Source organism: Tursiops truncatus, chromosome 5, assembly GCF_011762595.2.
Source record: "Tursiops truncatus isolate mTurTru1 chromosome 5, mTurTru1.mat.Y, whole genome shotgun sequence".
NCBI lineage: Eukaryota > Metazoa > Chordata > Mammalia > Artiodactyla > Delphinidae > Tursiops > Tursiops truncatus.
In genome coordinates, this window is record NC_047038.1 from 102,594,667 (window position 1) to 102,612,491 (window position 17,825).

Here is a 17,825-nt window from a genome sequence, read left to right on the forward strand (position 1 = left end):
GTGCCAGACAATGTTCCAGCTGTTGGTGATGCAATATCAAACAAGACAGGCAAGGCTTCTGTCCTGAGAAATGTAAAGCCTCTTACTTTACATGTAATTGGGTGTTTCTAGTGACTGTATATATGTGTACATTAGCCAGTGTGCATCATTCTTAGGATCTAGGTATCTAAGTGATATAATTAGTAATCAGAGGATTGTGTGGTTAGTGTGGAGTCACAGAGAAGGGGGTTTGCTTCAAATGGATAAGAGAGGGCTGTAATGAACTATCAAACACACATTTCTAGTGACTAGAATATTGATTGAGTGCCATCAAATCCAGTGTCTCTCCACACTGTGTGGTATCCAGAAAAACTCTGACAAATAACTGCTCTTCAGATAACCCATTTCTGAACATTTGATATTCAGTAGTTGTCTTTTCTACCCTCAATCACTTGAGCATGTGACAAACTATACCAGCCACAGTGCTTGTTGAGGCCAGAATTCCAACCAGAGGGTAGAGGGCTGTAGTATTTTTGAACTATCCATCTGTCTCCATATGGAAATTGAATAACATGGACCATTTTGCACCTTATGTTAAAAATAATTTTTTCTGACAGAGACTATAACTGTACACTTGATTATGGCTTAAGCTTGGTTACAGTCATGTTCTAGATCTGCCCTTTAGTTATCCTGATTGAATGACCATTCTCCTTTCTCAGCCACGCATTTAGAAGTTGCCCAAGTACCAAAGGAGTTCAGTAGAAGGAAGGCTCATCTTCAAGGTGAACAAAACATCTACTGAACAGTTTTACAAATTTTTACAGTGGCATCTTAGCATAAAATAATTTAAGTGAGTATATAATATTGCATATTTAAATTATTGTTGAACAACTCAACATAATAAGGAGCCCTTAGATTGGCCGTCTGCTAGAAAGTTCATGGGCCGGTGGACTCTGGCTAGTTGTCCTATTAGAATTCAAAGCTCAAATCTTGAACTTACTATTGACTTCACTAATGGCCTTGAGTAAGACATTAGCGTTTCTGTCTGTTTTACAGCTATTAAATGAGGCTAGTGATGCTTTGACACCTCGTAGAAATGTTGTAAAATATACTAGTTAAAGCTTCTAAAAATATTAAAGTGCTCTATGAACGTTAGCCAGAAAATGGAACAGCAATAAAAAGACTTCAGGCTGTGAGGAAGAAGAACTCATTTGAGATTGTTTGGGATCGCTGGATAAAAAGTGCTCATGTAATCTTTCCCTTACTCTATATTCTCAGTCTTTATAACCAGGATGTATTATTTGTGACCAAAAAAAAAAAAAGATTCTTAATTTGCTATTGATTTCTCTCCACCCAACAAGTCCTGTGTATTTGGATTAGTTTGGAGACAGCACTCTGGAGTGATGGCAGTACTGTTTCATATCTTCGATTTATAACAGCCTTTTCCATTGGTTTGACTGTGGTGGCTGCAGATATTTCTCATAGCAGAGTCTACAGAAAGCTTACTGTTTTTCCACTTGAATTCTGTTTCTCTTATGAGGTAGAGCATTAAGTCCTTTGTGTCTAAAAGGGTTTTGGCAGAGGATGTGCTTGGGAAACACTTGTTAAAACTTAAAAAAAAAAAAATGCCTTGAATCAAACCTTTAGGATTAGTGGTTGTTTATGGTATAGCAATGAAAATCCTATCATGGGAGTGAATTTATCTGACATTCTAATACCTAGAGATCTGTTAACTTAGCATTTTATCACTTTACCAGAATAGTGATAATTTTAGTTTATTGTTATTATCCAGAGGCAAAATGATGACTTTCTTTTACATTAATAATTACTGTAAAATTTTAAATTATTTACAATTGAGTTTTGATCTTAACTGTATTTTATTATGTTTTAAGTTAGAACTCGGTAAGCCTCATAATTTTAACCAAAATATTTGACCAATGAGAACATCCATTTTTAATCATGCCAGTTAAATTATGTTTTACTCTATATAAGTTAAGAGTATAGAACAGATGAAGAACTTATTTAAAATTTAATATGGAAGAAGCCATTGAGGTCAGCTAGTTTGAGATAATCTAGTAGCTTTATTATAAGAATATCCTATAGAACTAGATGGACATCACACTTGAAGTGGTTTTTTAAGTTCTTGTTTGGAGAAAAGCTAGTTACTCCAGAAGCATTAGTAATTATGTTATTTGCTGTAACTTCATATCATTAAAATACATAATCTTTGAAGATGTCCAGATGGTTGAGTCATTTTGGAGTTCATGTTTTAAGGCGCTGCATGTGGTATATAAAAGGTATTTATCTTGATGAACAAAAAATGACTCTATCCTGATTATGACTTAGCATCTTATAAGCAACATTGAATAATTTGTGCAAGGATGAGAAAAATTTGAAATAAATCCTTACCAGGTGGATTATTTTTTCTTGATCTTTGATCTTTGCCTCATGTTTAGGTATGGAGCCTGTGTGGGAGAAAGGACGTTTGCATCTGGCATGTGGCCAGTGTTAAGGGTCTGTCTGTCCAAACCAGTTTAGGTGGTTAGAGTCTAGAGCTGTTAATTTATCTGTGATTCTGGCATATGTGGTTTGAGATAAGCCAAAGGTTTTATAAGCCCTAGCATTATTGACATACAATTTTTAAAAATTATTACCTTTTGAACCTTGATGTATTAATCCCATTGTCAGGTTAGTAAAATTAATGCACTTCTGATCATCTGTTTTTTTTTTTAATATTTATTTATTTATTTTTGGCTGCGTTGGGTCTTTGTTGCTGCACGAGGGCTTTCTCTAGTTGCAGCAAGCGGGGGCTACTCTTCCTTGCAGTGAGCAGGCTTCTCATTGCAGTGGCTTCTCTTGTTGCGGAGCACGAGCTCTAGGTGCGCGGGCTCAGTAGTTGTGGCTCGTGGGCTGTAGAGCGCAGGCTCAGTAGTTGTGGCGCACGGGCTTAGTTGCTCCATGGCATGTGGGATCTTCCCGGACCAGGGATCAAACCCGTTTCCCCTGCCAGTGCAGGTGGGTTCTTAACCACTGCGCCACCAGGGAAGCCCTGATCATCTGGTTTAAGTGTACTTGTGCCTTTCCTGAGGACATATAATTTATGATAACTTTACTTTGTGAAAGTATAGCTGTACCACTAACATGTATTCAGAAGCTTTATGATGACTAGTGTAGAAATTTGGTCATGTAAGTACATTTGATGTTTTGGGGGGGGTTAGTTTCTTATTTAGGATTCTATCAGATAGGATTATTATTTTCCATTAAAAATTTTGTTTCATAATTTATAAAGTCCTTCCACTGACCTCTGGTTAATCTCAGTGGCGGCTTAAAGCGATCGTTTCCCCCCACCTGGTGGGCTGTAAATTACATTCCATAGATTTTAACTGTTCAATTTGCTGTTCAGTTTGCTAAGTGTTAACAAATGCATACACCTGTTAACCCCACCCAAATCAAGATATTGAACATTTATAACTTCAGGCCCCTTCCCTGTAAATCCCTCATCCTAACTCGAGGGTGATATGATCTCTATTATAATATATTAATTTTGCCTCTTGAACTTCATATAAATAGAACCACATAGAATGTATTCTTCTGAGGCTGACTTTTTTGACACAACGTAACATTTGTGAGATTCACGTATATTACCACATGTTCCAGTAGTTTGTTCTCCCTTATAAATATGCTGAGTACTCCTTTGTGTGGAGTTACTGCAATTTACCATGTTGAGGAACATGTGTTTAAAGTTTTTGGCTGTTATGAAGAAAAGTTAAGCACTTTGATAAGGGACATTAACAATAACACACTATAATTAAGCTCTAGTTGGGGTCAGGTAGAGGCTGTTATTAAGATGGATGAACTTATTTAATTGCCTATTATATATGATTTTATTTTTTTTCTTTTTCTTTGTTTTGCTTAACATGTGTTTTCTTATCATGTATTTTCTCACTTTTCATTCTCCAGAAATAATTTGATTTTATCTTACAATCTCTTTTTTATGTTAAGTCTAGGCTTTGAGAAACAAAGTTGAGAGATGATGTATGAATATTGATTGCAGACAAGGTTGAGAGGAGAGAACACAGAATAATTTCTGATGAAAAATAACATGTACCTGAAAAGAGCTATTTGTCTAAGGAGGAAGCGTGTATGACGTGTGTGTGTGTTTGTGTGTATGAGAGAGAGAGTGTGTGTGCACATGCATATATGTCTGTTTTGATTTAGCATTATATTTACAAAAAAACAAAAAAAATCTTTAAAAATTATTAGCAATCTCTTCAGCCTTGAAAAAATCCCATTGAAGTAAATTTGGTAATCTATGGGGTCCTCTGAATAATATAAAGCAATTTAGAAAGAAGATGGAAAAGGAATAGGCATGGACAAAAAGGGCGAGAGGAAGGAGAGGACAGAACGAGAAAGAGAGGAAGAGGAGGATGTAAGATGTAACTGAGTCATACTGTGCCCTCACATGACCCAATTTTTTTCTTTAAAATAGAGATCTTGCTTAAGGCCTTACTCATTTTATTACACATGTAAAGTTGTTCCCCATTAACTATTCTGTGATACCTACTGAACACTGATGGTTAGATAAAGACTCTCCCATTTTTATCAACATCACAGATTTTGGAACAAGGAAGAAATATTTGTTGATGAAAGAATAATGAACCCTTGGTAAAGGATCTCTTAAATTGATCATATTAGGAATTTTCTTTTTTCCTTCATTTAAAAAATTTCTGGTTTTCAGACATGTTTGAATGAAAGTTTAATCCAATCCTATTTGTGCTTAGACCAGATGACTGACACAAAAGGGAGATAATGAATATGAACTATTTTGACAATTATATTTGGCAGTTAATTTGGTGATTATCATCCATAGTTGTAAATATATCCATGCAACACCTTTGAAAAGTCAGAGGTGTCCTTAGTCCCCTGTATTAAGAGATGTATATCTTACTTCTGTTCTTTGAGTTAACTGATAATCTTGGCCCTTTAAACTTGCCTGTTTTTATTTTAATTAAAAAAATATATATTTTTGAGGCCCACTGATAGCACTTGTCAGTGTCTATTTTCTTCTTTAGACAGTAGGTCGATGCCTTAACCTCACAACCCTGATCTAACCGACTTAAATTCTGGTTATGAAGGTAGTTGTTTGTGAAATTCTGAGGTTGTGAAAAGGAAGAATCTTAGAGGATCTGATGGAGATACAGAAGAGAATTTTGACCTATAAAAGTAAAATGTATGTTCAGTTTGTCGAGAGACCAGCAGTCATGTGTTTTGATTTGTAGTAATTATAGAGAGGAGAGACTAAAGGAGAGGAGATTAAAATGGATTAATTCTGATTAATGATAGGAGAAATAGAATAAAATATTCTTCTTGGAAGAAGGGACTACCTGCCTTCTGTGTTTCAGTTACTTTGCTAAATGCTGACCTCACTTAGTCTTTGTAACATCCTGGACAGAGGATGTTTATTTTTTTTACAAATCAGAGAATTCCAGCTCTGAGGGGCTAAGTGACTATGGTGATACAGTGAGTATGGAGCTTATCCAGCCTTCAAGGCCAGAGCTCTCTAACTCTAGAGCTTGTGGTAGAGTTTCCATTCTCCATTCTTTACACACTAACTCCATTCTGCCCCTGAGGCTTTACAGGAACTCAGTGACAGATTGGGGATTAATACCTACAGCTCCTGAGTACTCTCATGCCTGTGAACTTTAGACTTTGTGATCCAGAGACCACTGTGAAGGGCAGGAGCACTCGGATGATGGAAACTCCACATGCCCCTACCAAATGTAAGCACTGCCTTTTAGAATCCAGGCTCTAGGATGACTGGTATATTTGTTCATTTTGTTCACTCCCAAATCCCCAGAACCTAGACTAGTGGTTGGTATTAATTAGAAGCTCAATAAACGTTTTTCAAATGAATAGTGAGGGAATGCCCATAGGATAGGTTGGCTCTGTTTGATGAATCGAGGCTGAGCCAGGCAAGAGGTCCTGGCAGGACAGGAGGAAGGGGACCTGGGAACAGACATTTGTACTTTCTGGGCAGGGACTCAGGGTCATGATTTTGGTTTCTCAGAGAAGTGGTCAGTACACAGTACAGTAGGGTCCACTGGGAGAAGGGACCTAGTTAGGGGAGCATGTGGGCTGGAACTGGGTCTGGGGAGCAGAGCATCACAGTGCCCAGGGCCACATCAGTGTGGGGATAAATTAGTGCCCACTGGGTTGAGCTGCTTAATTAGAGCCCCAATGTTCTCTCTGCTTAGAGATAAGATTAGATTCAGATCTAAAGCTTCCAGCTGTGGAACTGATGGATGCAAGGGCAGGGAGGCGAGCTGTCATTGAAGGACCCATGGACCACTTTCTTTACTTATGTCCACAATGTGTTAGGAAAAATGAATCCTGTGGGAATGTTCAGGTGTTTTGTTTGTTCAACATTGTCTTACTAATCAAGTTCCTTGAGATCAAAGGAACGTGATTGATGTCCATTAAACTTTTTCTAGCATGATTATAGGTTAAAGCTGTGTATTCACTTAATTTTATAATATGATTGTATCTTATTGCAAATATTTTAGAAATATTAGTTTTTCAACCATTATTAGTTTTCATTGTCATTGATTATAATATTTCATTATGTGAGTGTAACATAATTTAGTTAATTGTCATACTGTTCAATCTTTAGTTGTTTCTGTTTTTTTCCCTACTCTTATAAGTAATGCTAAAGTAGAATTCATGGATGTAGCCTGTTTCATTTTTTGAACTATTTTCTCAAGGTATATTCCCAGAACATACTTTCAGGGTCAAAGGCTTTAAACTTTTATATTTTTTGGTAGCTCTTTATGAATGTTGCCTGTTTCCTTTCTAAGAGAGCTGACTAGTTTACAGAGACAGCAAAAATGTGCTAGGGGCCAAGGTCTACTATACCTTGACCTGAATGTTTGATGTTAATTTTTTTAATCAGTAGTCATAAAATGCTCTTATTTTAATTTATATTTATTTGATAATTAGTGAGGTATCAAATATATTTTCTATTTTTGTATGTTGTGTTTGTTCTTTTCCAAATTGTCCCTGATTATATCTTTTACTTTTAGAATATTTGATGCAAAAAGAAAGCAACCTTATGCTTATTGTGAATGATCTGGCATAGAACGTCATCTTGTGAGGGAGAAAGGAAATCGTGGCATTTCATTGTAATGGGATTGAATGTTCAAACTAAGAACAAAAGCCTTGAATTAGCGCTAATGTGCTACTCTGGTCATGTGCCAGGCACTGTGTTGAATGGTTGACCAACTTTTTAAATTTTTTCAACAACTCTGCAAGGTAGGTGCTGTCTTCATTGTACATTTGAGTCACTGTTGACTAAGTTGGAGACTTTAGAGAAAACTTGGGTTAAAAATAATGGAAGAAACAGCTGTAAAAAGGGTAGTATAGGAGAGGGGGCTTTCATCCTGTCTGAAAACCATATTGCCCCCATATTTCTTCTTTCAGTGCTACCTTTGCCTTTCTCCTTCATTTATTATATCATTGGAAATCACATCAATTACAGATGTGTTCTGCTTAAGAGTCAGCCTCTTTTAAAACTTTAAATACCTCTGGAAGGAATTTGTCCTGGAAGGTGATGTGTTATTAACTCTTAATATGAATTAATAATAAGATGGCTTTCCTTTTGACCCTGCTGGCAGTAGCTATCCCAAGGAATGGAGCTTGGGTTGGGGGGGGAGGGTGTTCGGAGGGGGAAGTGAGGTAGGTGTATTTAGAGGATGAAACACTTAGCAGGAAAGGCAGATCTGGGTGGAGGATCATAGCTGGGTACACAGCACAGAGAACTGGCTGCCTGTGGCCCAGCTTTAGAGCTTTGAGATGTAGAAGTGCGAATGAGGTGGCAGGATGCCAACGACAAACACTTCCTATTTCAAAACTCTGTCCCTGGCCAGGCCTACATCCCAGAAAGAGGAAGGAAACTTTCTTCTTCCTTCTCTGTACCCACTGCCCCCTGAGGTCCTAGCAGTCAAGTAGTAATATTATGTTCATTGCTATTGTGGTTTATAACTATTTTTAATACTGTTTCTATGAGTAAATGTGCAATGAGTGTCATGTAGCCAGTTGAAAAAATAAACTTGTGGAACATGACTTGTTTATAAATTGGGGACTAAATGCAGATTTTAGAAGACATATGCTAATGAAAGTTATAGGTTATATTTCATAATGAGGCTTTTTTTAGTCTAACAACATATAGCTTCTTTAACTTTGGGGATAATTTCTACCCTCTGCTCTTGCCCTTTGGACAGCTGTTTACATGTTTTCACGTTATTCCTGGCACACAAAGCCCTGGCACTTTAAATAAACAGGTGCTTCTGTTATGACTATAAGATGGCTGAGAAATTAACAAAAATTTGCTTTTTAGCAGTACACTGACTGTAACGTTAATAGGGACTGAGCTGTGAGCATCGTGTTTGCATGTTTTCCTAGACATCTGGAAATCTTACATCTATGGAATAATCAGACCCCATGGTATATCTTCTAATAAACACCCTGCTAATGGCTCAGGATTTAAAAGATTTACTACATAAATTATTTCCCCCTATGGAATAAGTACCCAAGCTGAAAATAAACTACAGATCCTAATAGCCAAGCAGAAGGAGTGTACTTGTCTAAGTGAAACATCTTATATGTAATTTGGCTTGTCAGACAATGTGAAGTAGGATGAAAGCTTCTTACTTTAAAATGTGCAGCTGGTGTAAGAGTGTCATATGGGTGCTCATTGTTTGGCCTGGGTGTCTTCCGTGCCAAGTGTTCTACTTGTCTTCAGGAGTCAGCGGTAGCTTTACCCCCACTTCTTTGTTTATTGCAGAAAACATCTCCACAGTATAAAATGTTTAGGCTTTATGTGTCTCCATATGTTGGAAATCAACATATCTAGATGGGAATTTTTTTTTCTGTTTAACAAAATGATAGCACATGGAGTTAAGTTTATTTAATCAGCTGGCACGTTCTTTTACTTCATGTTTCTCCGAGCACTTAAAGAGATCGCTATTCACATGAACAAGAAGAGGAATGTGTAGAACATCTTACTGTTCTACAAAACACTAGCTTTATGACTAAAGGCCTTTCAGCTTCATGGTACTCAGAGGACAGGCCAAACTGAGGCAGTTTATGGTGAGTGGTGGGTGATAGGCACTAAATAAACAGCTCACTTACCATTGCTGTATTGGCTAGAATTCTAGAGGTCCAGAAAGGCATTTCTTTACTTGCTTCTCCTTGACTTTCTTTAGAATAATATGTGACCATTTAAATGGTGCATATTCATGATTGAAAATTTAGAAAATAAAAAGAAGAAAATAGAAAGCCTCCATACTACTGTTAACCAGAGATAACATCCCCATTAACAATTGTGGAATATTCCTCTAGTACTGTCTCTGTGTTTATGTGTATGTGTACTTACAAAAAAGGAGACTGTTTAGAAATTAGCTTTTTATACTAAATATATTAGGAACATTCTTCCTAGTCATTGACTATTTATCTACTATATCTCTTTTAATTCAGTGGGCCTGCCATATCTTCAGGTTCCACATGTGCGGATTCAACAAACCAGAGGTTAAAAATATTTAAAAAAAAAATTCCAGGAAGTTCCAAAAAGCTGTGTGCTGGTAACTATTCACATAGCATTTAAACTGTATTTACAACTATTTACATAACATTTACATTTTATTAGGTATTATAATTAATCTATAGATGATTTGAAGTATATGGGAGGATATGTGTAGGTTATATGCAAATACTACACCATTTTATGTAAGGGACTTGAGCATCTGTGGATTTTGGTATCCTTGGAGGATCCTGAAACCAGTCCCCAGTGGAAACCGAGGGACATCTTTGCTTACAAAGTATTCAATTTTATTGATAATATAGAATTTGCATAATCTACCCATTGTTATTGGACATGTAAGTTCTTTTCAATTTTCGATATTATAAACAGCACTGTAATTAATATTATAACTAAATATATCCACATCCACAGTTTGTTCCATGTGTAGTATAATAGACTGGGGTTCCCCCGAAAGCAAAGCTTTTGGGCAGTTAGTTTAGTTAGAAAGTGATCCAAGAGAGTGACAGTGAGTATATGGGGGATTTGAATTGAAAAGGAGGGAAAACCATTTCAAAATGTGGTATAGATATAAATGTGACATGCTTATTTTCACCAGGACCTTTTCAGGGGCCTTATGAAATGTGTCTCAGAGCTATCTGCTTGGGGAAGAAAATGGGGAAGCATTTATCTGTCATCTTCTTTTGAACCATTCTCCACTGGTCCAGGGTGGTCCCACAAGCATTGTTTCCCCTGTGCTTCCAGGTTGTGCATGTGTGGGTCCCTAAGTGCACCCCCAGTAGGCAGCCACAGACAGGTATGGTAGGGGCTGGGGTGAGGCACTGGTAAGTTACATCTTCACAAAGGTGATCAAGTCCTACTTGCACTTGGTTGTTGCAGTGGTAGCTTGAACAAGAGGTGGGACTGAGAGGATTTGCAGTAGGACACAAGTGTCCCATATACATTTTAGAATAGTATTTCTGGGTCAAAAGATATCCAAAATTGTATCTCTTAAAATACAAATACCCACCAGAGTAACAAATTAATTTACTTTCAGGTTGACTTATTTATTAAGCACCTATATATTCTCCTGCTACCTGAGGATACAACAGAGGGTAGAACAGATGTGACTACTGTCTCAGAGTGTATGTTCTTTTGCAGGGATAGAGAGAGTCAATGTGGGAACAGATACGTAAAGATTGATTCTGACAGTGCTGAGTTTTACAAAGCAAATGAAATGGAGCGATGCTGGTAGTAGTGACCTGCAGGGGAGCTGAGACCCTGGTGAGAGCACCAGGGTCTGAGTGGAGAGCATCAGGGTTGATGGAATAGAACTAAGGGGGAAACGTAGGAGGAGTCTGTAGGAAGGAGTGGTGAGGGCCAGCCCCAAGACAAACTGCCTACTTTACATTTTTTCGTAGGGCTTGGCATACCCAAGAGAGATGTTTTAGCTTTTGGAATGTGGTCCTCTCTCAATATATACACTAAATGGGAATTAATCACTTTTAGATTCTTAGAATATATCATTAATACTCAGACTATATTAACAATATAATTGCTTTTTCTTTGACATTGTGTAATACACTTCAGGATCTTAGAGTGCCTTAGGATTTTAAAAATCAATCTCAGAGTTAATACTAGTGAAGCATATTGAAAAGGAAACAAATGAAAATTTTCCATTAGATCATAGTGCTTTGTGGCTATAGAGGTTTATTGTATCAATATACTTCCATTTCGACCTGAATCAAGATGATGGAGTAGAAGGACGTGCTCTCACTCCCTCTGGTGAGAACACCAGAATCACAACCAGCTGCTGGACAATCATCGACAGGAAGACACTGGAACTCACCAAAAAAGATACCCCACATCCAAAGACAAAGGAGAAGCGACAATAAGATGGTAAGAGTGGCACGATCATAGTAAAATCAAATCCCATAACTGTTGGGTGGGTGACTCACAGACTGGAAAAAACATATACCACAGAAGTACACCCACTGGAGTGAAGATTCTGAGCCCCATGTCAGGCTTCCCAAACTGGGGGTCTGGCAATGGGAGGAGGAATTCCTAGAGAATCAGACTTTGAAGGCTAGTGGGATTTGATTGCAGGACTTCAACAGGACTGGGGGAAACAGGGACTCCACTCTTGGAGGGCACACACAAAGTAGTGTGCGCACTGGGACCCAGGGAAAGGAGCAGTGACCCCAGGGGAGACTGAACCAGACCTAACTGCTAGTGTTTGAGGCTCTCCTGCAGAGGTGGGGGTTGACTGTGGCTCACTGTGGGGACAAGGACACTGTCAGCAGAAATTCTGGGAAGTACTCCTTGGTGTGAGCCCTCCCAGAGTCTGCCATTAGCCCCAACAAAGAGCCCAGGTAGGCTCCAGTGCTGGGTTGCCTCAGGCCAAACAACCAACAGGGAGGGAACCCAGCCGCACCCATCAGCAGTCAAGTGGATTAAAGTTGAGCTCTGCCCACCAGAGAGCAGCAGTCAGCTCTACCCACCACCAGTCCATCTCATCAGGAAACTTGCACAAGCCCCTTAGATAGCTTCATCCACCAGAGGGCAGAGGGCAGAAGCAAGAAGAACTACAATCCTGCAGCCTGTGGAACAAAAACCACATTCACAGAAAGACAGACAAGATGAAAAGGCAGAGGGCTATATACCAGATGAAGGAACAAGATAAAACCCCAGAATAACAACTAAATGGAGATAGGCAACCTTCCAGAAAAAGAATTAAGAATAATGATAGTGAAGGGGATCTAGGACCTCAGAAAAAGAATGGAGGCAAAGATCGAGAAGATGCAAGAAATGTTTAACAAAGATCTAGAAGAATTAAAGAACAAACAAACAGAGATGAACAATACAATAACTGAAATGAAAACTACACTAGAAGGAATCAATAGCAGAATAACTGAGGCAGAAGAATGGATAAGTGACCTGGAAAACAGAATGGTGGAATTCACTGCTGCGGAACAGAATAAAGAAAAAAGAATGAAAAGAAATGAAGACAGCCTAAAAGACCTCTTGGACAACATTAAACGAACCAACATTCGCATTATAGGGGTCCCAGAAGGAGAAGAGAGAGAGAAAGGACCTGAGAAAATATTTGAAGAGATTATAGTCGAAAACTTCCCAAACATGGGAAAGGAAATAGCCACCTAAGTCCAGGAAGTGCAGTGAGTCCCATACAGGATAAACCCAAGGAGAAACACACTGAGACACATAGTAATCAAATTAGCAAAAATTAAAGACAAAGAAAAATTATTTAAAGCAACAAGGGAAAAACAACAAGTAACATACAAAGGAATTCCCATAAGGTTAACAGCTGATTTCTCAGCAGAAACTCTACAAGCCAGAAGGGAGTGGCATGACATACTTAAAGTGATGAAAGGGAAGAACCTACAACCAAGATTACTCTACCCGGCAAGGATCTCATTCAGATTCGATGGAGAAATCAAAAGCTTTACACACAAGCAAAACCTAAGAGAATTCAGCACCAGCAAACCAGCTCTACAACAGATGCTAAAGGAACTTATCTAAGTGGGAAACACAAGAGAAGAAAAGAACCTACAAACCCAAAACAAATAAGAAAGTAGTCATAGGAACATACATATCAAAAATTACCTTAAACGTGAATGGATTAAATGCTCCAACCAAAAGACATAGGCTTGCTGAATGGATACAAAAACAAGACCCATATATATGCTGTCTACAAGAGACCCACTTCAGACCTAGGGACACATACAGACTGAAAGTGAGGGGATGGAAAAAGATATTCCAGGCAAATGGAAATCAAAAGAAAACTGGAGTAGTAATTCTCATATTAGATAAAATAGACTTTAAAATAGAGAATGTTACAAGAGACAAGGAAGGACACTACATAATGATCAAGGGATCAATCCAAGAACAAGATATAACAATTATATATATATTATATAACCCAATATAGGAGCACCTCAATACATAAGGCAACTGCTAACAGCTATAAAAGAGGAAATCGACAGTAACAGAATAATAGTGGGGGACTTTAACACCTCACTTACACCAATGGACAGATCATCCGAACAGAAAATTAATAAGGAAACAGAAAAATGACACAATAGACCAGGATTTAATTGATGTTTACAGGACATTCCATCCAAAAACAACAGATTACACTTTCTTCTCAAGTGCACATGGAACATCCTCCAGGATAGATCACGTCTTGGGTCACAAATCAAGCCTCAGTAAATTTAAGAAAATTGAAATCATATTAAGCATCTTTTCTGACTACAGTGCTCTGAGATTAGAAATGAATTACAGGGGAAAAAACGTAAACAACACAAACACATGGAGGCTAAACAGTACATTACTAAATAACCAAGAGATCACTGAAGAAATCACAGAGGAAATCAAAATATACCTAGGGACAAATGACAATGAAAACATGACAATCCAATACCTATGGAATGGAGTAAAAGCAGTTCAAAGAGGGAAGTTTATAGCTATACAAGCCTACCTCAAGAAACAAGAAAATTCTGAAACAATCTAACCTTACACCTAAAGGAACTAGAGAAAGAAGAACAAACAAAACCCAAAGTTAGCAGAAGGAAAGAAATCATAAAGATCACAGCAGAAATAAATGTAATAGAAACAAAGAAAACAATAGCAAAGATCAATAAAACTAAAAGCTGGTTCTTTGAAAAGATAAACAAAATTGATAAACCATTAGGCAGACTCATCAAGAAAAAGGGGGAGAAGACTCAAATCAATAAAATTAGAAATTAAAAAGGAAAAGTTACAATAGACACCACAGAAATACAAAGCATCCTAAGAGACTACTACAAGCAAATCTCTGCCAATAAAATGGACAACCTGGAAGAAATGGACAAATTCTTAGAAAGGTATAACCTTCCAAGACTGAACCAGGAAGAAATAGAAAATATAAACAGACCAATCACAAGTAATGAAATTGAAACTGTCATTAAAAATCTTCCAACAAACAAAAGTCCAGGACCAGATGGCTTCACAGGTGAATTCTATCAAACATTTAGAGAAGTGCTAACACCCATCCTTCTCAAACTCTTCCAGAAAATTGCAGAGGAAGGAACACTCCCAAACTCATTCTGTGAGGCCACCATCACACTGATACCAAAACCAGACAAAGATACTAGAAGAAAATAAAATTATAGACCAATATCACTGATGAATATAGATGCAAAAATCCTCAACAAAATGCTAGCAAACAGAATCCAACAACACATTAAAGGATCATACACCATGATTAAGTGGGATTTATCCCAGGGATGCAAGGATTCTTCAGTATATGCAAATCAATCAATGTGATACACCATATTAAGAAACTGAAGAATAAAAACCATATGATCATCTCAATAGATGCAGTAAAAGCTTTTGACAAAATTCAACACCCATTTATGATAAAAACTCTCCAGAAAGTGGGCATAGAGGGAACCTACCTCAACATAATAAAGGTCATATATGACAGACCCACAGCAAACATCACTCTCAATGGTGAAAAACTGAAAGAGTTTCCTCTAAGATCATGAACAAGACGAGGATATCCACTCTCACCATTATTATTCAACATAGTTTTGGAAGTCCTAGCCACAGCAGTCAGAGAAGAAAAAGAAATAAAAGGAATATAAAATGGAAAAGAATAAGTGAAACTGTCACTGTTTGCAGACAGCATGATACTATACATGGAGAATCCTAAAGATGCCACCAGAAAACTGCTAGAGCTAATCAATGAATTTGGTGAAGTAGCAGGATACAAAATTAATGCACAGAAATCTCTTGCATTCCTACACACTAATGATGAAAAATCTGAAAGAGAAATTAAGGAAACACTCCCAGTTACCACTGCAACAAAAAGAATAAAACACCTAGGAATAAACCTACCTAGGGAGACAAAAGACCTGTATGCAGAAAACTGTAAGACACTGATGAAAGAAATTAAAGATGATACAAACAGATGGAGAGATATACCATGTTCTTGGATTGGAAGAATCAATATTGTTAAAATGACTATACTACTCAAAGCAATCTACAGATTCAAAACAATCCCTATCAAATTACCAATGGCATTTTTTAAGGAAGTAGAACAAAAAATCTTAAAATTTGTATGGAGACACAAAAGACCCCAAATAGCCAAAGCAGTCTTGAGGGAAATAAACGGAGCTGGAGGAATCAGACTCCCTGACTTCAGTCCGTACTACAAAGCTACAGTAATCAAGATAATATGGTACTGGCACAAAAACAGAGATATAGGTTAATGGAACAGGATAGAAAGCCCAGAGATAAACCCACACACCTATGTTCAACTAATCTATGACAAAGGAGGCAAGGATATACAATGGAGAAAAGACAGTCTCTTCAATAAGTGGTGCTGGGAAAACTGGACAGCTACATGTAAAAGAATGAAATTAGAGCACTTCCCAACACCATACACAAAAATAAAGTCAAAATGGATTAGAGACCTAAATATAAGACCAGACTCTATAAAACTCTTAGAGGCAAACATTAGGAAGAACACTCTTTGAGATAAATCACAGCAAGATCTTTTTTGATCCACCTCCTACAGTAATGGAAAAAAAAACAAAAATAAACAAATGGGACCTAATGTAACTTCAGAGCATTTGCACAGCAAAGTAAACCATAAACTAGAAAAAAGGATAACCCTCAGAATGGGAGAAAATATTTTCAAATGATTCAACGGGCAAAGTATTAATCTCCAAAATATATAAACAGCTCATGTAGCTCAATATTAAAAAAACCAACAATCCAATCCAAAAATGGGCAGAAGACCTAAATAGACATTTCTCCAATGAAGACATACAGATGGCCAAGAAGCAGATGAAAAGCTGCTCAACATCACTAATTATTAGAGAAATGCAAATCAAAACTACAATGAGGTATTACCTCAGACCAGTTAGAATAGGCATCATCAGAAAATGTACAAACAACAAATGCTGGAGAGGGTGTGGAGAAAAGGGAACCGTGTTGCACTGATGGTGGGAATGTAAATTGATACAGCCACTATGGAGAACAGTATGCAGGTTCCTCAAAAAACTAAAAATAGAATTACCATATGATCCAGCAATCCTGCTACTGGGCATATACCCAGAGAAAACCATAATTCAAAAAGGCACATGCAGCCCAATGTTCATTGCAGCACTATTTACAATAGCCAGGTTATGGAAGCAACCTAAATGCCCATCGACTGATGAATGGTTAAAGAAGATGTGGTACATATATACAACGGAATATTACTCAGCCGTAAAACGGAACGAAATTGGGTCATTTGTTGAGACGTGTGGATGGATCTGGAGACAGTCATACAGAGTGCAGTAAGTCAGAAAGGGAAAAACAAATATTGTATATTAACGCGTATATGTGGAACCTAGAAAAATGGTACAGATGAACCAGTTTTCAGGGCAGAAATTGAGACACAGATGTAGAGAACAAACATATGGACACCAAGTGGGGAAAGCCGCGGTGGGGTGTCGGTGGTGGTGTGATGAATTGGGTGAGTGGGATTGACATGTATACACTGATGTGAATAAAATTGATGACTAAGAAGAACCTGCTGTATAAAAAAATAAATTAAATTTAAAAATTAAAAAAAAAAGATTAGGAGACCAAGGACCTGAGACCCTGCACACACCGTAATCTTGTCAGCAACCCATCCCTTGGGAAGTACTGTTATAAAACGCCTTATCAAATCCTCCTGGGTTGGAACACATAGTTTTTTGAGGCAGGAGGCTGCTGTGTCCCCCTTTGCCTGGCAAAGTAATAAAGCTATTCTTTAAAAAAAAAAAAAAAAAATATATATATATATATATATATTTCCATTTCATATATGAAGCAGCACTATTCAATTACTTCTTTAGAGAGCTCAGAAAAATTAGTTTTAGAGACATAAATTTATTCTTCAGATCTCTTAATTATAATGCCCAAGATATTTTTGTGACCTGAATAGCACATTAAGAAACCATCTCTTCACAATATAGGTGTTTCCCACATTTGTTACTAACTGTACAGTTAATCCACTTTGTAGAAAATAAACCATGGGATTATGATCCCCCCAGATTAAAAAGCACATCTTCCTTTTCAGCGATATGTAAAAACCACAGAAGCCAGAATGATATCCAATATTGAAAGATTAGGATACTAAATCTGATCTCCCAAATCAGTAATTTGTGTGCCACCTTCATGATTTGCTATATTCTGTAGTGCTCATACTATTAAATACGTAATGTTTTTATCTTCATGACTC

The 17,825-nt window shown here is 37.4% G+C and overlaps 1 protein-coding gene across 9 annotated transcripts in view; it reads left to right on the top strand.

Annotated features, from left to right (window-relative positions):
* The window catches only part of KLHL2 (kelch like family member 2), a 122,498-nt gene that overhangs the window by 49,774 nt on the left and 54,899 nt on the right, over positions 1 to 17,825 (top strand). Inside the window, exon 1 of one of the 9 annotated variants that reach the window (XM_033857232.1) lies at positions 7,063 to 7,287. The exons of the other annotated variants lie outside the window; for them this stretch is intronic. Within the exon in view, the coding sequence (XP_033713123.1) occupies positions 7,246 to 7,287 (42 nt within the window). The 5' untranslated portion in view covers positions 7,063 to 7,245. Of the gene's footprint in view, positions 1 to 7,062; positions 7,288 to 17,825 lie in introns of those variants that run through there. 9 annotated transcript variants of the gene reach the window in all.